The sequence below is a fragment of the Lepisma saccharinum genome, chromosome 23, assembly GCF_977018435.1.
Source record: "Lepisma saccharinum chromosome 23, izLepSacc3.1, whole genome shotgun sequence".
Classification (NCBI taxonomy): domain Eukaryota; kingdom Metazoa; phylum Arthropoda; class Insecta; order Zygentoma; family Lepismatidae; genus Lepisma; species Lepisma saccharinum.
The window spans coordinates 23,757,961-23,780,536 of record NC_139251.1 but is presented as its reverse complement, the minus strand read 5'-3'; the positions used below and the strand labels follow the sequence as shown (position 1 = coordinate 23,780,536).

The window sequence follows — 22,576 nt, the reverse complement described above, 5'->3', positions numbered from 1 at the left end:
CTAGCCTGCCCACGGCAACGAGTCGACTTGCGTCTTTACCCGGGTTCTTCGTCTTTCAGGCGCTCTGCGCTTACAAGGTAACTGGGCATTCAACAAGACCCGGGCGCCTGCAAAACCTGCTGGAAGGAAACAGCCCTCCGGCAGCGTGTCGCTCCAGGTGTTTCATCACCACGTGGACAGCTTCAGCCAGTGTTGCCTACTTACGTAGCTCGTAAATCCTACGAGGTCCTAGGAGGAGCTCTCTCCTCCAAGGAGAATTTATATACTTAGCGATTTCAGTTCAGCGTAAGCAGTTTTTATCTTATTGCCAGGAAATGCACGCAGTATTACAGCTTCATTTATTTAAATGAATGATCGAGCAAACAAAAATCTCCTCACTGAAAACTAATTGCTTTTCATTGCATGGTGCCTTAACCAGGCACTAGTGGCGCAACCAGAGGGGGTAGGGTGCATTGCTCACAAGCTTGGACGGAAATTAAGTCTAGCGGAAGGGTCAGGGTGGGGGTCAAACATTAAAGTACAAGAAAAAACAGACTAGCAGAATTTAAGAGTAGCAGGGCTAAAGGGTACTCAAGATGGAATTAATTTTCATATTTTTCTTGCATTTTCCTTCCAGACGGCCAAGGGCACCTGCAGAGGGGGAATGGAGGGGTAATTGCAACCCCTTGATTTCAAATTTTATGAAAGTAGAAATATATTATAAAATATTATCCAGTCTCATCAAGTTCAATGCCGTAGCAAAGGGGTAGCGGGAGTCGGCCCTGAGCGCCGAACGATCTAAGTGAGAAAAGTTTTAAAACAGAGAATGCTATGGCGGCCCGTGATATTATTTGCTATTAATGTTGGTTTGTTACGAGTTGGATGAATTGATTATGTAATACGTCGCTCCATGTGAAAATAAAATATTGTAGATGGAAATTTTACATGCCATATGTCTGTACATTCGGAATGCATTTATCATGCACTTTCTTTCTTTCAAAAACAGTTTGTGTGCTTGTTTTCCATTATTAGCTAATGTGAAATTGACGTGTTGAAAAAAAATATTTCTAATCCTCTGTTTCAACACAAATGCGCGTGAGAACCGACTTCTACCCCCTTTTTGCGTGATTTATGAGGATAATAATGCCTTTCATGCTACTTTATTACTATTATTGTGATTGTTCTTGTTGGCACGTTTATCCAAGTACTTGGCCCTACCCCCCAAACGAGGGTAACGGCAATGGCCCTGGCTGTCTACGGCCCTGGTGTTCGCAGTAGAACAGTGTGTTGTTCGACTCGCGACCTCAGCGTCGAACGTGACATGTTTCAGTCCTGTCCTATATCACTATATATACGTATATTGGTTGTTTACGACATATACTTATGGATCCTGTGCCACGGAAAACCTATTTCAATGTGTGTGGGGGAGGGGGGGTAGCAACATTCGTAAATCTCATTTCATTGGTGATGTGGCTTACGAAGCTTCGAGTTCCCTTTTTTAAGTAGTGCAAATCTATTGCAGTTGGCAACACTGCAGAACGGTGTGGGCCAGGTGCAGTTTATACTCGAAGCAACTACGTCATGCAGAGGGAGGGGTCTGCAGTTGATGGAAAGAACGAACTGAGACCTACTAGGTATCGTAAGACTGCGGGTACCCGGCGGGTCTACAATGCCTGCCAGGAACGATCTGTGCAGGTGGGCATACAAGCTGCTCAAGCGAGGGTGTTGCGCAGGTTGCATGGCATTTCAGGAGCGATGTCTCGCGAACGGGTCTGCTCCAGGTCTTATGCAGGCCTTTATACGTGATAGGAATTCCTTATTCTCCATTATATTAAGTATTATTTACAACAGAAACTAGAAAATATGCCGTTGGCCGTTCTTGATATCCAGTCCTGCGAAATGAATTCACAACACACTTCGAAAACGGCGACGTGAACCTACTTTCAAAACAATATGTCACCCTGCTATAGCAGAAATGCATTGATTTTTGAAGTTCTTAGTTGTAACATATCTACTGGTGTATTTCTAATTTCACGTCACTCTTCTTGACGCTTTTGGCTAACGAAATGAAATTTTAATAGGGGGCAGATAGGCCCACCATGTGAATCTTGCCTCCTACATATACATTACTTTCATGATTTTATGAAAAGGTAATAGAAAATCATTGGGAACACTCTAGGGAACAATGTAATCTTTTTAAAAAAATGTTCACAGTTAAAAATATCGAAAAAGTAAGAAGTGGTGGGCCTTGCAGGCCCCAGATCCTCCCCCCACCCCTTTCGGGTAAAATAGGGTTAAAAGCCTATCTGTCCAATTCAAATAACAAAATTGTTGCTAACGTTTGACTGGTGGACCTGGTTTCTTGGGAGAGACAGAATTGATAGCATGACTCATGCTCAAAATCCCGCCAAGCAACACCTGAGCCTTATACGTGCACACACACCAGCACAAACATTCATGGTGTGCATCGACATACACATGCAGCATGCAAACAATTCATTTCGCTCTTATTCTTAACGTAAATGTTTCTGAGAACAATGACTTAGCACGGAATATCTACATTAAACGTTCATTATAATCACAAAATCAGCATGAAATACACCCGCGTCGGTCGATGTTAATTTTTTGTTTAGTTTTATTTTCAGGTCTGGCTTCCAATCCGATCCACCCTTAACTATTCCCTGTCCCATCTATCACTGAAGCAAGGTCCTGCATATCGCCAGAGAAGGAGAGGAAATCGAGTGGGTAGAGCGAAGCAGTACACGCTCTGCGAAGGCTGGTAACTGCAGTCGTCGTCCCCCCTCAATGCAATCCCGTTCCCTCTCGAGTGACTACACATAGTAGCACCACTTGGGGTTGCATAAGTGGACCGGTATTTCCTCCCCACCTCCAAATCTAACATTGTAACAGTGATCTTTGAGGCGTACAGGATTCAGTGGGATGTACAAATATTGTTAGACACATTTGTCCTAAATCCTACGTGGATTTAAGGAGTAGATTTCAAAGTAGACTGGTGCAGACAGGTTGTCAGCAGCTTGCTTGGCATTTTGTTTGAATTCCTGAAAATCTCGTGGCGTAAAACAAAGACATTAAACATGATGATAGAGAACGGATTTATATGTAAATACATATTTATGTATGAAGCTGAAATCAGTTATATTTTGTATTATCCTTGCATGGATAATCCATCATGGATGATCCATCATGGTATGTAGACTCGAAAAATTCAGTTTTCATTTTCCATATTTTCCCATATATTAGGTTTTGGCCAATATTTTAGTTATTTTTACATTTTATTTTCATATTTCAGAACATTTCCCAACATATACTCCATTTTGTGTAATAATTACATGTCCCCGTATGACCGAGACAGTTCGGTGAATTTCTTGTGAATAACTGACAAATTTGAAATACACTCCAATTACTTCTTCTTCTTGCGATATTCAACGCAGTTTTAGTCAATATAAATCCATGTTAAGAGACAACAGAATTGTTTTGGAAACAGAAAATGAAACACATTTTGTGTTGTTTTACAATTAATGTCAATGTAAGCGTACTGTATTTTATGTAGCTCGTGTAACGTCATATGTTATTAAAAAGGTAATTTTTTTTACAATTTTTAGTCCATACTTAACTCCATATTTTGATGAAAATAACTAATTTGTATTTACCTATTTAGCACATATTTACTACACATAAATCTGTTCCCTGCTGATAGACAACTTGCTAGGTAACACCTATGCATCCCACTGTAACATTACAAAGTAACCTCCTGAATGACTTCATCCGGTTCTATTTTAAACTGTGTGTATGGAAGGCAGGAGGCGGTGTAATTTGCTCTTTATACAGTGCTATCGTTTTGGCTCTGTGCCGAGATAGCGCGTGACATGGTGCAGAGGCCGGCATTTTCGTCCCGTAACGTCTCGCTTATTTACGCACATATATCTTGAGCATGTAGACAATTATATTTATATTGCATATCGAGTACTAACCTGTGTTATAAGATTTGTTCAAAGTTGTCCACGCGCTATCTAAGTTGAATTTTTAACATTTTACAAATTTATAACAATGCTGATCAGTGAATGATTTTATATTTTTGCTCAAATGATTTCAAGGGATTTACATGCTCCATATTTTAATAACGCATGATTTATGGTACAATTCTTTCATGTAAGATAAAAAATAATGCATACAGAGTTATAATTATTACTATTAGTATATTTGTGGCACTATTATGTGGTGCTACCCCCACATCCTCCAAATGTTCCTTCATGGCAAGGTGCTATATGAACGGGGAACTTCGCCTATTTTTTTAACCTTTATATTTTGATAAGATTTTGTACTTGGCGGCCTCGGTATTCTTGTCACAAATAAAGCTTTATCATTATTATTATGAATTTGTTATTTTCTGTCACATGAATTACACCAGAATATTAAATATCAGTAATTCTACGTTGTACTAAAATCCTCAACCGGTTGGTACCGAATAATATACTCACAGGACATCAATCTAATACTGACAATGAAATATGTAAATCCATAAATGAACACGATATGTCCGTATGTTATTAACAGTATATTATACCTATTGCAGAAAATTTACTTGAACAGAGCCTCTCTCCTAAGTAATATAATTGGGAAAAAATCTTCTCCCTCCTTCAACTGAATTGAGGCTGAACATCAGAGCCATCTAGCGGAAGAAACGAAACAACATTTTCCTAATTACATCCTAGAGTGGCCCATCCCGATTGCAATATCGCGTTAATTTCAAATCGAAAGAAATCTCTTCCACATCATCAACCAGCTTTTAGAATTTCATGAAGTATCTTTTCCCTCCATTTCTTCCTAATTTTGCAGACTTTCGTGCATCGGAAATTGGAGACGATAAAAGCGCTTTTATTTCTAACAATGTCCATTACCAACTTACACCAACCACCGAAGTAGAATTTAAACTTTCCAAATGGAGTCTGTCGCTTTTCAAGAAATTAAGGAAAAGCGGTGTTTTAGCATCCAGAGATGGGGGAAGAAGCAAAAAGAATCTTTACTTACATTTGCATTTACAAAGCGGGTGGCGCTGAAGATGTTTCGACTTTTTAAAAGCAACCAAAAAAGGGGAAAGAACTCGTTAACATAAATTAAGTTCCAGTTTCAAATAAATTAGAAGATGAAATGCAAAGATGGGTTATTATTCAAATGACGATCAGAAGCAATATTGGAAACGGCTCCGACATTAATTACTCTTTATTAGAGAAAATTGGCTGTGTTTGATATCAATAGTACTTTTTGTTGTTGTTCCTTCTTGTATTTCTTTTTAACGTTGCTGACTGTCTTGACTGGATGTCTTCTACTAAAACAATGTCTTTCAGAAAGAGGAAGTAGCAATCAGTGATGTTAAAATTAAAAGAAAGTTATTCAGCAACTTATGAACGAACCAAAGAACACATTTTTAAGTGCTAAAAATATGTTTATTTACTGAATTTCAATCTCAATTAGTAGTTAAAAGCATTTGGTTATCAAAATTCTGAGAGTTGCACCTTCAACGTTAATGTTTATTATTAATACTCATTCTACAAGGACTACTAATGATGCTAAATATGATAATTAAGAACTAATTACTTAGTGGGAATGGTCATGTTTTTACGACAGAATTCCATTATTTTAATTATACTTATGTAGTTGACTTCTAATGTAGTTTTCAATAGGTTAATATGGGATAGTAGTGGCAAAGCATTAGTGCGCTAATTTTAATAATGATAAAATATAGATAACATGCTGAAATATCATACATAATTACAATAATAACTAGACTTTACATTAGTTTCATGTTGAATATGACATTGTCACAAATTAGAAAGTATGAAATCACGAGACTAATGATGATTTGGTTCATTTTACTTTGCTTTTCTTCCACTTTTGAATAATCGGGAAGGTGAGGATGAAAGATGATATGAATCCCTGCGTACCCTTCATCACTTGCATCATATCATCACTCATCCTCATCTTCGCGATTAGCCAAAAGTGGCAGGAAAGCGAAGTAAAATAAATCAATGGAAGAAGACAAAAGAGTGACGACAGTCACGCGTTTTAAAAATATATTTGATAGCAATATATATTTATATTTTGCATGCATTTACATATTTGTACAGAAGTCAAACTAAGGGGAAGAAACATGTTCTTTCGCTATTGTATGCTCACATTTGCTATCGACATAAACTCGCTTCCGCCAAGGTAGCCTTTGAAGTATTAAACAGCAAGTTAGATGTTCACACATGAAACACAAACTCTCAGAAGGAAAAACGATATCATTTGAATTCAGAATATCTCTCTCTTGCTTTGTCGGAAAACACAGTGTAACCTCGCTGGATGCAGAGCGGTTAGGTTTTTTGATTACGGAAGCACACAAAAATCTCCTGTTTCATCTTTAACCCTTTGATAGCTGCATGTTAGACTCGCTACAAGGAAAAGCGCATGTGTATTTTTGATCTTTCAGTTTTCCTAGTACACCCTCCCCACGCCAACTTTTCAACACCCCCCACCCACCCTTCGCGGAGTCCCTGCCATGGACCACCGAGCTCAAAAAGCCAGAACAAGAACGCTCCCCAACATGGCGGACGTTAGGAAAGCAGCGGGAATATGATTGCCAAATTTAACACTACATTAACTCCCAAACGTCAAATTGCCGACATCGTCTGCAAGGAAGCCAGGCCAGCAAAGGGCGGGTGTGGGGGGATGGAAACGCATCCAGAGGGACGATTTTGATGAAACGAGCAAAACTACCCTCCAGGCTGCTTGCCAAAAAGGAAAACTTCACCCATCTGAATCAGCGTTACCAGGTCATTTCAATGAAAATATCCCCATTGCCGAAATCAGATAACCCATTTTATCCTTCTTCTTTGGAAATGACCAAATCGGTCCTGAAAAATGTTTCTGCGACAATAAAATGTTGAAATGCATGAAATAGAATTCCGATATATATATATTGTCTGATAACATAGAGTAAAAAGAAAAATACAGCTCGACCACATATTTAACATTGAGCTGCAGAGAGATCTTATAATATAAATGAAATTGAGAATATTTCTTTGCTACATAAGAAACTAACTTTAAAAATTTTAATACGAGGGTCATCCATAAAAAAAGGAACGTTTTGGTGTAAATCACAAACGACAAATGATATGTGCAAATAATATTTATATGGTACAAAAACTACAAATCTTACACTACTTTTCCACACATTCACCACACCCATTCAAGCACTTATCATATAGTGAATGATACCAGTTTGTCATCGTACTCGATTGCAACCAAAGATTGAAAATGAATTGTATCCTAATAAACACTGATGTCATAATCATTCAAAGCGTGTACATTTTATTTTGACACCGTGTATATCAGAGTAAATCTACTTTTGACACAGACAAAACGAATAATATTTTGGTAGATTTGTTAAAGTTAAACCAATCCAGATAAAGCCGACAATCTGAAGTGCTTATATGTGTATGTGTACTGTACAAGGGCGAGACATGTCGTGGATTGATTAAAATTTGAAGGAAATTTTCCTCGACCTAGGAAAATTTGTAGTATATGAATTGCGGAGGGAAGACTGGAAATGTTCTTAAAAGTTGCCGAAATGTCGTCTAAAGCGACTGGAAGACCACGCAAACATTTTCACAGTGGCTGTTTCCCCTCTATCTTCTATTTTTCCATATGAAGACTTAGTAGTTCACTTTTTGTAACTGTAGTCAAAGTTGGGATGGTACAGAGAAGACGAAAGTGAGACAGACCTCTGTCAATCTGAGACTTTATTCTCCGAGAATCTCACTCTCGTTTGAGACTTTGGTAGTCCATGCTACTGCAAAAACTTACCTAAATCAAATTTACCTCACTATGTCACAATTCAGACAGACAAAGAAAGCGCTACGTGAATCCATTAGTGACAAATATGAGCCTGTCCTACGTGGTTGCATTGTACATTCAGCATACAAAGACTACGTTTTCGAGGGTTCTTAGCGTGGAAACGGGGCGTTAAACAGAAAAACTATTAAAGTGAGTAGTTTTATATACGCTGTGTAAGTTTATTGAGTGACACGCTCTAAATTATGTTCGTACGATAGCTATATTTCGATTTGATTTAGGCTAATATTTGTTATTTAGCGTCGCTGTTCTTCACCTTTCGGCTAATCGCAACGATGAGGATGAGTAATATGCTGAAATTGATGAAGGGACACTCACAAATAACACCCATGTCAAGGCCTGGGCACGAACTAGAAACCCCAAGCGTGGTAGCGCGCTGTGCTAACCACTGCACCACGGAAGTCGGCTCGATACATTTCGAGACAGAAACGAAAATAAGATGGGTGTTTACTCGAGACAAAACCGAGCCAAGCCTCCTAACAAATCTCCCGCTTAGAAGTGTATTTTGGCTAAACTTTTAACAACTAACCTCTATCTTAATTACAACTCTATATTTTCAATCATCTTACCATTATATTTAATAATAAATAAATAAAAAAGCAAACTATACACGTACAGCAAAGAGACGGAATTTTGCAGAAAAGTTTCAAGCAATGAGGTGTAACGTATCGACAGGTTTTCGAACCTGCTTTGAAAACATTCCCCTTGCAAGACACTTTTGAAATTTAATTTTCAATTTTCACTAGACCTCGGATTTTAAGGTTTTAACCTATTTTTATCCTTTGCAGGTAAATAAGAAATAACACGTTATGTCAGCGTTTCAATAAAAAAAACGCAACAACTGACGAAGTTTTATAGTGCCTAAACTAACCTATTTTGCTTGTTATAACCTATTTTAGGTTCATGTGCCTAATTAAACCTTTTTTTAGGTTTTACAGAATTTTTATATCTCTCAGAGGTATTTACTCGGTTTGGTGACAAAACAATTCAATGACTGACATGTTTGAAACATGTTTTCTGTCGATTTTCCTCTCTCCAAGTCTATGATGTTTTACAAAGCTCTAAACAAAGCGTCTGATGGCACTGTTACCTGCACACACTAGTGGCGATTAGAGGGGAAGTTCCCCCCACCCTACACCCCCCCCAATCACTATGAACTTTTAATGCTAAGTCTTGTCTACTAACAGAAAGTACACTGTCCTTACCCCCCCCTTCCGAGTTTTGGCACCCAATCGCCCCTACTACCCCATAGTCCAAAGTGCAAAACTCCTGATGCTTGTGGTCTAACTCACTTTCGCATCAATTCGGTCCTTTTGTGACATTCGTGCCTTGCGAAGTAACGTAGCAGCATTCAAATTTGCACTACTGACTGTGTTCCTGTTGAAAGATAATTGTCAGCATATGAAATGACCCTCACAGACAAAAGGCGGAGTTTGACTGTGGATAACATGCAAAAAGATTCAGGGTCGTCAATAGGACCACGATAAAATTCAAGTATAAGTCCCGATTTTCAAGGCGAACTTTCAAAAAATGCAAGGGTATGTAAAAGCAGATGTTTTCTGTATTCCAAACTTACATATGACCAACTCTCACCACCCTCACACACAAATACATAATGGGTCTGTGTGATTCCAATGCACCTCAAATTTACCTAATCAACTTCAAGATATCTTATTTTGCAATAATCTTCCGTCTGTTAGAAAGATTGTTCTGCAAAAAGCACTAACAAAGTAAACGGAATGAGAGAATTCTGTTCTATATTCAATGTAGCTTCTTTTTCTTCCCGGATAAAAACAAAAGCTCAACTGAGAGAAACTTGCCTCAGGGCATTTATAAATATGTATAAATTTAATGGGATTTGCATTAACAAAAGTTGCAATTTTTTACGTCTACGGAGGACAAAATTGGGATAGAGAAAACATCTGCTTGTACATTTTTTTATACATATTTTACCAAAATTTCAGAGAGCCACCCTGATATTCTGCAGCAACGTAATTCATTTCCGCATCAACAAGTAACTTTTGCTAACAGCACTTAGTATAGTATTACAATAAAAAAATTAAAATTTGTTTTAAAAATTAATATTTCGTTGTTATATACGCCTATTAAAATTTCTTAGTTGTTGTGAACTTTTTAACAATTGTAGGCTATCTAAGCAGTATTTTTCATGAATGTTGTACCATTTTTAAGTTTTTTGGTACCTATTTTAGGATTTTTTAGAACCTATTTTAGGATTTTTAGAACCTATTTTAGGACTTTTTAGAACCTATTTTAGGATTTTTTAGAACCTATTTTAGGATTTTTAGAACCTATTTTAGGATTTTTTAGAACCTATTTTAGGATTTTTTAGAACCTATTTTAGGATTTTTAGAACCTATTTTAGGATTTTTTAGAACTTATTTTAGGATTTTTAGAACCTATTTTAGGATTTTTTAGAACCTATTTTAGGATTTTTTAGAACCTATTTTAGGATTTTTTAGAACCTATTTTAGGATTTTTTAGAACCTATTTTAGGATTTTTAGAACCTATTTTAGGATTTTTTAGAACTTATTTTAGGATTTTTAGAACCTATTTTAGGATTTTTTAGAACCTATTTTAGGATTTTTTAGAACCTATTTTAGGATTTTTTAGAACCTATTTTAGGATTTTTTAGAACCTATTTTAGGATTTTTAGAACCTATTTTAGGAACCTAAAAGCACACTTTTTAGAACCTAAAAATCAGAGGTCTAGTCATCACATAAAGACTATTTTGCACCCGTCACGTTATACGAGGTCCAGCTCCTTACCTTACCTAACTTAATTGTAATGACGTTAACTAAAATATTAAAACATTCTGACTTCGGTCGGTTAAAAGCTGAGGCTGTAAAGGGACACTCAGCACACATAAGGACAAAACACAGACGCCAGAGCCTCGTTAGTCTGCAAAATGCAGTCCAGGGTGTACTACGTGGAAGTTAGGGTGACAATTACAAGACACTTTGCAATTCAATACCAAAATGAAGGAAAGGAATGTTTGATAAAATAAGATTATTTCATTCCTTGTTTGTAATCCTAAAAATTGTCGACATGCATTACTTAGCATGGATTGGACATTAAACTTTAGTTTTTAAAAGTTATATTGAAGTACAGTTTCTATCCCTGGAATGGCTGGAACTTACATAGAAATTGGGACTATGTTGCTTTTTTGTTTTGAGAATAGCAAGCCAACTTCAGTCAGCGTTTCACGCGAAACCGGCTTCGATAACGTAATCGAGCTCTTTCCGCGCCCAATTCCAGAACAGAATCCTCACAAACATGTTTGTTTGAGACGGTTTAGCAGGAGCCAATCAATAAAACCACCGCCGGAAACTTTTCGTCGCCTTTGTTATCACCTCCCAGTAACCCCCTCTTCCCGCCTTAACCCCAACCAATAACCTCCCCTTCGCTTCGGCTCCGGCCCACTCGGCAGCCCCAAACACGTCCTCACATACAGAAGCCCTCTGTCAATACTTTTCGTTCTAATTATTTCAACCAACCGCCTTTGAAAATCCTCCCAGACTTCCCCATTAGGGCCTTTGAATACCGCAAACGGCGGGGGTGGGAGCGAATATTAATTACTTTAATTACATCGTTCACGCGAATGCAACGGGCCATGCCTTCCTAATTGAGACTGCCTCATAAATCACCCGCCCAAAATTAAGAGGGAAAAAAACGAGGGATTTATACTTTTTTTAAGACAAAAAAGGAGGGAAAAAGTAGCTTTGAAGGGATACTGAAGAAGTGCTTTTGAACCATGTGGAACGTTGAAGCAAACTCCCATAGACATTAGCGGCGTGAAGAACTGTGAGCTTACTTCGCACTTTGCCCAAACTAAGATAAATTATGTATTAGAACATCTGCTTTCATGAACGTGCTACCATAAAAATGTTTTTAACAAAGGCGTGTGAAACACGTATGACTGTAACTCACGAAATGGTTGTATGCAAATGAACAGTTACACGCAGAAATCTAAACGTACTAGATTATTTTACCTTTAAGTTTTTGACAACACACAAACTTCACACAATTTACTTCTGCATATCACTGTACTAGCACACATAATACTCTTAGAGTTAGCTACTCTGTTCAATAACACAAGATAGTCGGGGAAGGGGAATAAAATAGCTGGTTTTCACAAGAGAATTCGAATGAACTTCAATTTGGAAACAAGCATAATGAAATGTTAATTTTTTCCAGAGGAACTTGTTGAGGTTTTAAAATGTCACAAACTGAATGATATTCTAATTAATCTACTTAAGCACTACTACTCAAATAAAATAAATAAATATTTGACGATTTTGACATGAGTATTGCATTTTCGTAATTTCATTCTTTGGGGCAAGTTCAATGTGTTTCGAAGTGAATTATTATTGAGGAAGGAGACATGCGATTATAAATCACGACACCAGCGCCCCTAGCGGCTGGTATGAAGTTTTCCCGTTCTCTCAGCGCCATCTAGACGAACACTACAAATTACTTAGAATGAATCGCGCAAGAACTTGAACGCGGTGATCAAAAGAAGGTGTCAAGATTGAATTGACGATCTTTTTGAATTAGTCCTGGAGGCGAGGGTAGCGACCGATGAGTATGTTTGGCTTTCCTGATGAAACGTGAGGAAGCTAGAGAAAGAGTGTTGAACACCAATTACTAATCGCGAAGCCGAGCTTTCGAATCAAAAGGAATAACAGAGAAAATAACAGCCAGCCAAGAGAATTGGCTCATTTGGACTCTTGTCTACGGGACGCCCTTCGGCAAAGGACTAATTTTCGCTCAGGAAAGCAAAAATCAGTCGGTAGCTCACAGTTAATGCAGTGGCTTTGTTGGCATTTTTCCTCTGTTCCATTACGCACCTCGTCTTTCAGCTGTTTACTATCTGGCGGCGCCTCGTACGATATTAGCTTCATTCGAAGCCCCAGACTCAGGTAAAAGTGTAGTTTGCGACCGTCTTTCACAAACAACAAAAGATCTAAAGGTTTCGGTTTTACGTCATTACCCACCGTGACGTTGCACTTCTGTTACAGTTTGGGGTGTTAAATGATCGCTTTAAGAGAGGATTAACAACTAGAGGGCACTGCGTTCTCAGAATGCTCATCTGAAAACTGCCGACATTGATTTTTTTTTCCTTCTCAAAATTCACCCTTCCCACACGTTCATTTCTCTTGTCAGCTCCCCCTTACCCTTTTTTCGCTCTGAGTACCCCTTTAATCGCAATATAGTTATGAATATAAAAATACCCGGCTTTGAAATTACAGCCCGCTTGTCATTTTTCATAGAGTTGTCAGTCGAGGAGCAATCCACTACATTTACGAAGATGACTGTGCAAATTTTCCATCGGGTTCTACAAAGGGCAGTATTTACTATGATCGGTGAATAAGTTATATCACCGTTCGGCTTTCATCCACGTACAATACTACGACGCAACCTTCTATTTGGCGTCCTTTATTCCGAACTGAGTTTCTTTTTACCGGTAATCTTTTTTCTCTTCTTTATTCCTTTCTCGCACTCACCCGCCTTTCGTCCCCTCCCCCTTCTTTGCCCAAAAACCGATCCAATGCCAGCTTACAACGTGAGAGGAAAATAATGGACTGCGATAAGGCACCCAGGCTGAAATTTAGAGGGCCTCTTTGAACACACAAAGAAATTATAGAGTGGAAAAACAAATTATCTAGCTCAACCATGTGCTGACGAGCACAAGCTTTGTTTACCCGAAGACTGCTGCAGATGCTGCTGCCATCTGCACCTCGGAATGAGTTTGCAAGGTTGAAGTGTAGCAAAGCGGAGGACATGCAACCTGTTCCAGGTACAGAACTGAACGTCAGTCGTCCAGCAAAGACGGTCACATAAAATAAGCTTATGTACATAGTACGTGCTGTATCCTTGTATTTCAACGTAAAAAACTATGGTTAAACTATATTTGATTGATATAATAAATAATGCAAAAATAACTAATGGCGTAACAGATGATATTACATCGGTAAACATGTAATACTCTTCATTGTCTTGTAACATATAATTAATTGAAGAAAGAAGATATGTGTTGCGTCTTTCCAATAGGTGTATTTGTGTGAATTGATAATTTTTATTTCACACACACACACACAAGTGCTTATAAAATTTTGTCCCGATCTCACTTTCAAGATGTATATCAATATATTTCCTGTATTGCTCGTCACTAAATATATTTTTTGTTAACTCTTAGCAATATGCCTGCAATATTTAATTTTAATGACATTTATTCTACATTAATATTGCTTCATTTCTTTTTATCCATTACATTATTATATAGAACGTTTGATGTGCTTCAATCTATGCATGCAGAGCGACGAGCATGAATACAGCATACAGAAATATTTTCTTCTTCTTCTTCCGTTTCTACATAACCGTGATCGCAAATGGCAAAGTGAACAAAGGCGCCCTCTGGGAATTAAGAGATAAAAACTGTGGCCATGTACATTTTGCGTCGCAGGAAGTGCTCTCTCTCTCTCTCTCTCTCTCTAGAAAAGGTGCAATATGGATATACCAAGTTCTCTAGCCCATCTACAGGGAAAAAGACAAGTACTAAATACACTTTAAAATAAGATTAATTTTCTTTTTCACAAGAGACGCAAGGGCTGCACTGATATCAATCATGTTTCGAATATTTTCTATCCTCGTGAATATCTTAATAAAATCATTAGCTATTGTTACATAAAATATATAACTTTCCTCTTCGATTCAAAGAAAAACTAAGTGTTAGTTGTCTGGTTCAACATGAACAGTAAAACAAACCTACCTTAATATCAACATCTTAAATAACTTCCGCGTATGAAATAAACTTTTATTAATTTATGCCTTGTAAATCCTACCAAAGGAACAAACTTCAGAATGATTGATTTTTGAATTCCATGCACAGATAAATAGTACAGTCAGTTGCATAAATAATACCAGGAAAATTATCGCTATTTTCATTCACTTTTCTCTTATATCTTACGTTTTCTTTAGAAATGGGATTGCTGGTTGGCATTTTTGTCTCAAATTATTGAATATTATATTGCGTAAAACGATGTGAATATAAAAAAGCTACATTTTTTATTAATTCGAAAGAAAATTTACCTTATATCACAAAGTTATACTCCAACCATCTAAGCAAAAAAAAAAATTTCTCGTGATGGCCTTCACAATTCAAAAGTAAAACGAGTGATTTATTCTGAAAATGATTATTATCAAAGCACGAATACATGTAAAAACCGGATGCTGTCCAATAGATAGAAATAACTGCAGTAATTGTATTGCCCGACTTCCTACCTAAAGCATACAAGTAATGATTACATTTGAATTATGCAATATGGATATTCACGCCAACATTACATGCAGAGCGACGAGCATGAACACAGCATACAGAAATATTTTCTTCTTCTTCTTCCGTTTCTACATAACCGTGATCGCAAATGGCAAAGTGAACAAAGGCGCCCTCTGGGAATTAAGAGATAAAAACTGTGGCCATGTACATTTTGCGTCGCAGGAAGTGCTCTCTCTCTCTCTCTCTCTCTCTAGAAAAGGTGCAAAGGTATAATTTCATGACATTAAAATTGTTGCCTATTGTAAGTTTGCTTCCATAGAAATAGGCGGATATCAGATTGGTATTTTTTCACATGGCAAGTTTGTTTTCAATTGACATGTGTGTTCAAGATGGTGTAAAGGTTCAAGGATAATATTCATGAAATGAACGAATCTTTACATGCTTATGAAGACGTAAGATTGACTGTCAGGCTTAAAACGCGATTAATATAGGGCGCCCAATTAAAATTATTATATTTTAATTAGCTACAATTAGAAAACTTATGAACACGGAGTTTTAAAAATGAAACTTGAAGGTAAGGTGTGACGTATGTTCCTATGGTGGCACAGTTAATGTCCAGTGAATGGTCTCTTTCAAGATAGCCGCTCTGCATTAAATCTAGGATGGCGTGGGGGTGGGGGGTTATAACGCTTCTGGACACGCAGCTGAATATGATTATACATGCACAAATACTGCTCGGCAAATTGTCCATGACTATTTTCATTCATTTTTCTCTTGAAGCCTACGTGCAATTAATAAATTAATTTGTACACATATTAGTGCAAAGGTTGTTAGCAACTTGTTTGTGGTTTTGTTTGAAGCTCTCATTGGCTAAAACAAATAGAATAAACCCAGTGGTGGACAATTTGCTTCGTAATACTTATGCACCCACACTACGTACATTTATATACATTGACCAGGGCGTCGACAGGCGAAATGGGATAGAACAGATCCGTCAACCACCCTTAAAAGTTGGCATCGTTCATTTTAAGTTACAAAAAAGCAGAAAGCTTGCTATTTTTATTGATAATAACAGAAATAAAGTAGGTAGTAATCGAACAGAACAACCAAAGTAAAAACAATAGATCGAACAGTTTAGTGTACAATACAGGAACCCTGTAATATTTTAATATTTTACTATTTGATCCGAAAAATAAATGGTTTCACATTATAGAATTATATGAGAAGTTGCACAACATAAACTTGACGAGTGAAATTTCTTGAAAGAGGTGCATGAAAGTTAATACGAATATACAGTAACTTTGAAATTCAATTTACTAATTGTATTGAAATGTGAAAAAAAAAAATTGAAAACAGTTGTGCTAGATATTTGCTCATTTTGTGGATCGAGAAGCAATAATAACAAAAATAAATTTGGAATAAAATTGGTTTATTTTTATTATTTTACAATGGTCATTGTAAAATAACAAAAGAATAGTGATGATAATAATGATAATTATTGTTATTATTTCTACTTATCAAATTTTATCAATGGTTTCAACCCCCTCACTACAAAAAATCCATGTTGACCAGAATTATACGCAAATGTTTCAACGATAGTTTTGTTTTTGCTTTTTTTACCTCTGCTTTCTACCTTTTTAATTAATCGCGACGATGAGAATGGATGCTGGAATAAAAACTGCATTACCATGTCATCTGAACGAAACTGAAACCTCAAGTTACACTTGCATGCGAAAAGAAAGTTCAGAGGAACGTACCGTCGGTTCTGGTACCAAGTCTTAACCTGAGTATCCGTGAGGTTGAGCTTGGCGGCCAGTTCCATCCTGTCCTGGACGCTGAGGTACTTCTGGCGCTCGAAGTTCTTCTCCAAGGTCTGGAGTTGTTGGTCGGAGAAAGCTGTTCGCGCCTTTCTCTGCTTTTTAATCTGCTGCTGCTGCTTCGCTTCTTCCAACTTCGCCTTGTAATCGCTCCCCTTCTCTGAAACTAGCAGAACAGCAATATTTCAGAGTCAAAGGATAAAATTCTAGCCTCAAAATCTTCAAACTCAGTTCAAATCGCCAAAGAATAGCTGAAACGGCCTCTCAGCTGAAGTAAATCGATTTGCCGGTGAAGGGATCCGGACGCCCAAAAGATTTACCAAGTACTAAAATTAAATAATGTAGATGTGCTTCTTTAACATTCCTTGTATAATCTATTGCTATTTATTTCCTCTGTACTTACTCGAAGGCAAATATTGGATTGGAATCATACGGTGTTCTCGCCTCGCAGTTGCAGCCCGAGCTGGCAATCACGGAACATTTCCATTGGTTCGGGGTTCACCAGAAATAAGAGGAAATCCTTTCTCGTCAGTGCTGGTGAGAGACAAAGCCGCTGAGAAGGAACTGTCTCTCGTCATTGTCGAGTTACAGCCGGAAGGGTGAACAACTTGCAGCCCGAGATGGCAAGCACCAATAAAAATGGTATTTCGTTCGGGTTTAGACTGCGATAACAGGAAATAGCCTTGCGACAGTGGCGGTGAGTGATCAAACTAGCTAACCGGGGGCGAGTTGCTTCCCGCCTCCAAATTTTGGAGGTTGACGGACGGGAACTATTGTCAATTTAGTTAGCGCACCCATTTTCATTAACAAATATATTGAAGTGGAAATATTCTGATTAATTGGAATGATTCGGTGACGGAAATGGAACATGCTAATAAAAATCAGCACTTGCGAAATTAATTTAATGAATTTGGCCAAAGGAAACTGAAAGATTTCATTGGGTTCAGTAATTGTCAACTCATTTAAACCAAATTATATATTTGTCTTCAAGCCTAGAAACAATCGAATTAATTCTCTAATATTATGCAATAATCTTATATATATATAAAATGGATGTGTGTGTGTGTGTGTGTGTGTGTGTGTGTGTGTGTGTGTGTGTGTATATATATATATATATATATATATATATATATATGTTTGTTCCGGCATAACTCTCGAACGCCTGGAGCAATTTCAACCAAACTTACACATATGACTTACAATCTGGAAAGAAATACTGTGGGGGTAAGACACCCCTTGGGGTGGGGGTGGGAAGGGGTGACATGTAAAAATAATCGAAAACGACCGATATTAGTGTGGAATCCATAGTTTTCGGGGACGCTAAGATGAATAGTGACACTCCCAATGCAGTTCAATTTATTTATTCTTGCTCCTGGAGGTGAAACTAAAAATGTTGTTTATAATCAAGTTTTGAGTTAAATTAATATTATTGTGAATTTGTAAAAGATTTTACTTTATAATTTGTATACTGTACTTATACTTTTAAAATAGTTACATTTTACACTATAGTTAGAATTCATTATTTTCCTGTCTAATAGAAGATTGGGATAAATAAATACCCGGGCAATGCCGGATAATCAGCTAGTTTATTTATAGATATTACATTCCAAGACTACATATTAATTAACGAATAAAGTTTTAAAAAATAGAAAGCTATTTAAGAGTAAAATTGTTGAGGCATCGATTTAAAAAAAAAATGCCGGGCCGCGGGCTCACGAAGGTTGAGAACCACTACTGTAGTAGGCACGACACTAGACGAAGCTAACCATTCAAAATTTGCAAGACAAAAGGAACAGCCTTTTGCGTGAAGAATGGCTTAATTTATCAAGGAATATTTAAACTTCGACAGTGTGTGAAATTTTTTGTTTTCCATGTCAGGAAGTAGTTATGTACATCACACTACAAAATACAACAACAACGCTTTTTTAATAAAAGTTATTTTCCTACCTAGAAAATGTCAATATCTATGATTCTTTTAAAAATGATTAGTCATTCGTGAATTAACCCGACATATTGTGTTCATAATGATTAAAACATTAAAGTTCGCTGCGGGTGCAATATGGAATGGATCAGATGATCTAGAGTATTTTGTCAAATCCTCGCTAGTTAAGAAGAGGTGTGCACAAAAGTATGTTTTACCATGCTCACGAGATGTACAGTCACCGGCAAAGAAAATGGGACACCAAAATCCTAAAATACTCGCTTCCCTGCAATGCGTTGTATTACCACAGATTAGGGTATATAAGCATATCTTCAACTAAGCCAGGAAAACCGGTGCACGGACCTCCCACTGGGAATCGCCATTAGCAAAATGTTTTGTAATAATCCGCTAAGAGGCGCTGAGAGCACCACTCGCACTTTTGCTTCCATTTCTTCTACCAAACAGAATAAGAGATGGCGCTGCTGAATTTCATCGCTGTCTAGGTCAAAAACTGACGTCACCAAACTCCCCACTCCCCGGAGGGATGGGGATTCCCGAGAAAACGGCCCCCTGCAATTCTGCGAAACCTCAGTGCTTCGGTGGCTTCGCTATCGAAAATCGGCGTGAAGGCGTGACTTTTACTAGCGGTTATATACCCTAATCTGTGGTATTACCTAACTTTTCGGCAAGGTTATAAGTTGCTATTGAAAATTTGCTATTAAAATCCAATTATCGCCGTGCAGTTAGGTAACACACATTACACCTTGAAGGGAGTATTTCAGAATGTAGTTGTCCCATTTTTTTCTGGTGGCTGTACATGAGTGGCAAAAGTTATGGAGGAGAACTACAAATTCCATTATATTTTCAAATGTAAACTTGTTCATAAATTAATTAATTAATTCATTCATTCATTCCTTCGTTCGTTGATTTGGTATTTTAAGTTCACTTTATGCATAGGAAGGCTAATTGAACTGGACCTACAGTTTAAAGTGGGATCCGAACCACTATGTGCCTCCACCGGGTATTACCTTCGTTCGTTTTATGAACAATAGCTGATAACGCTTCTGACTATTGGGAAACTGGTAGTATGTTTTTTAGGAATAATTAAATGTATTTTAATGATTTGTTATTGTTCATTAAAGAAGTCATAATAATAAAAGCAATTATAGAAGTTCGTAGGACGGGAGAACACTGGAAGGTTTCTGGTGTTCTCATTCTAACATTACATCATTGAAGCATGATAAAGTGTCTGGAAGTTCAAATAACAATTAAGAAATGTTAATTTAATTTAAATGTCGGCTCTATAACAATATGTAAATTTGTTGTACAATAAGAAAATTACAAACTTGCATGTTACAAAACCGTAATCGCATATGCATGCGAAAACTTGGATCCTCAAAGACTCCTGTAAGCAGAAACTCTTAATATTTGTAAGGAAAATCTTGAGAATTCATGGACCTCTTAAAGAACCTGATGGGTAATTGGAGAATACGAACTAATGAGAAACTCAACAAATTAATAAGGAATAAAAACGTTGTAAATTTCATAAAATCACAAAAACTAAGATGGTTTGGGCACATAAATAGAATGTCTGATGAAAGATTAGTAAAGTAAATATATAAATGGAAACCAATCGGAACACGAGCCTTAGGCAGGCCAAAGAAACAATGGAAAGATGAAATAAAGATTTGAAAGATATGAAAGTAAAGAATTGTACGAAGAATATCCAGGATAGGAAAACGTGGAGAGATGTGGTTGAGAAGGCCAAAACATTTAATGCATGAAGTTGTAGTGCCTCAAGATGATGTTACAGAATATATCGTTTTTTTTAAAAAAATGTAAATAACGTACATAGAACCAGGAATAGAAGATATTTGAGTGAAGAAATGTATAATTCATTATGTAATTTCTATATAATTTTAATAACTTTGTAGTTGTGATTAATAATAATAATAACGCTGTGTGTTTCCTGTTTACACTTGCCTCCAGCAATGGTTGCCTCCCCACTTAAAAAAAGAAACATGTTTAATTAACTAACACACTGTTTATAACACCCTCTCACATCACCTCAGTTGCTTGGATGATAATTATATTTCTCCCGGACACTTGAATCTCCTAATTAAAGCGGATTTCAATTTTCTACGTCACGGAATTTCGCGAGAAAAAAATGTCCTTCCGGTGCAATCGCGAAAAGCACTCTCTCAACCCCCAGAAGGTTAATTGGAACTAAATGGAGTGCATTAACAGCTCGTTTACGCAGGTGAAATTAAATTCTTTGATGATAATCCAGTTAAATTAAGTGATTCTTTAGCAAACAGCAATTAATCTCCGCTGAGAAGAGTCTCAGCTGTTAATTGCTTGCGTAAACTGGCGGAAAGTTGGGTTCAAACAGCGTTTAGAACAATTAGGGAGAACTACTTGCCAACAGAGCATTCCCACACTGTAGGTGTCTTCCCCCTTGGTACATTTTACCAACTTTGTGGCAAAGCTACAACAAGGAAAAGCCGCCTCGGTGGCCTCTAACGAAGGTTCTGGATTTGAGTTCCACCCTTGGCATAGGTTGTCTTTGTCATTTTTGCATCTTTCTATCGTCAGACATCGACATCATCACGATTAACCTAAGAAAAACACAACATAAAATTCAAGTTGAATTAAGCCTATAGGGTTCAGACGAAAAATTATTTCGATAAAAACCTAATCAAATGCATTGGAAAAGTTCAAATATTTGCAGGCGGATAAATGGCGATTCTCGCACCATTTAACGTGTTGATAAGATTTTGTAAAGGTAGGCATCAAACTAGGATACTCGTATATGGTGGCATCGTACTGTTATAGTTTTCTGCGCATCGAAAATGGTGATATTGTACCGACTGTTGATTTCGTATGAATAGCTGCGTTTCACCTTCGTCACAAACACAGATACTCTTGATTTAAAACAAACTTGGAGTTGGTGCACGAACACTACGTGGTGGATATTTTTTTGCAAACGACAAATAAAATTGGCCGCAAACATGGCGGCTGTGCGCATCCTGACGTCACACGAAACCCACACCTAATGTATCAATACAAAGTGAGTGTGTTGCCTTCGTTACTTTCAACATGTTTAATTATACACCCTTAGATAGGCTATACTTCTCATGAGAAGGTACGCATGGGTGTAAATGGCTTGCAAGCCATTTACCCATGTTTAATTTTTTTTATTTCTTTATTTTTTGTCCCCAACAGAGCATACATAACTCCAATTACAAGAGACTTATAAAATATAGAAAAAAATATTATCTAAAGAACAACATAATGGGAATAACAAGAAAACTGCAAAACTATGAAGATAAGTTATATCGAGCCCTATTAATATCTTCCGTTGGGTATGGGTGCGAAATCTGGCAAAGGGGGAAAACATAATTAACCAAATACAGTGCAGCTGCTTCAAAGAAGCCCTGCATGTCGCAACAGGCACCGCAAACAGCGGGGTACTACGGGAACTCGGGCTAGCGAGGGAGAACACCATACTAACGTGGAGAAGGGTTAAATATTGGGCAACTCTTATAATAGCAGGGGGAGACACTATCAAAGGGAAGACTCTCTACAGCAAGTAAGGGGAGGGGAAATTGGCTCGTGGGCAAAAGAAGTTAAAGGTAAACTATTC

At 37.3% G+C, this 22,576-nt stretch overlaps 1 protein-coding gene across 1 annotated transcript in view; it reads right to left on the bottom strand.

Moving 5' to 3' along the window:
- The window catches only part of LOC145977815 (uncharacterized), an 80,911-nt gene that overhangs the window by 10,005 nt on the left and 48,330 nt on the right, over positions 1–22,576 (bottom strand). Inside the window, exon 2 of the mRNA XM_083110128.1 lies at positions 16,950–17,175. Coding sequence (XP_082966254.1) covers positions 16,950–17,175 — 226 coding nt within the window. The remainder of the gene's footprint in view (positions 1–16,949; positions 17,176–22,576) is intronic.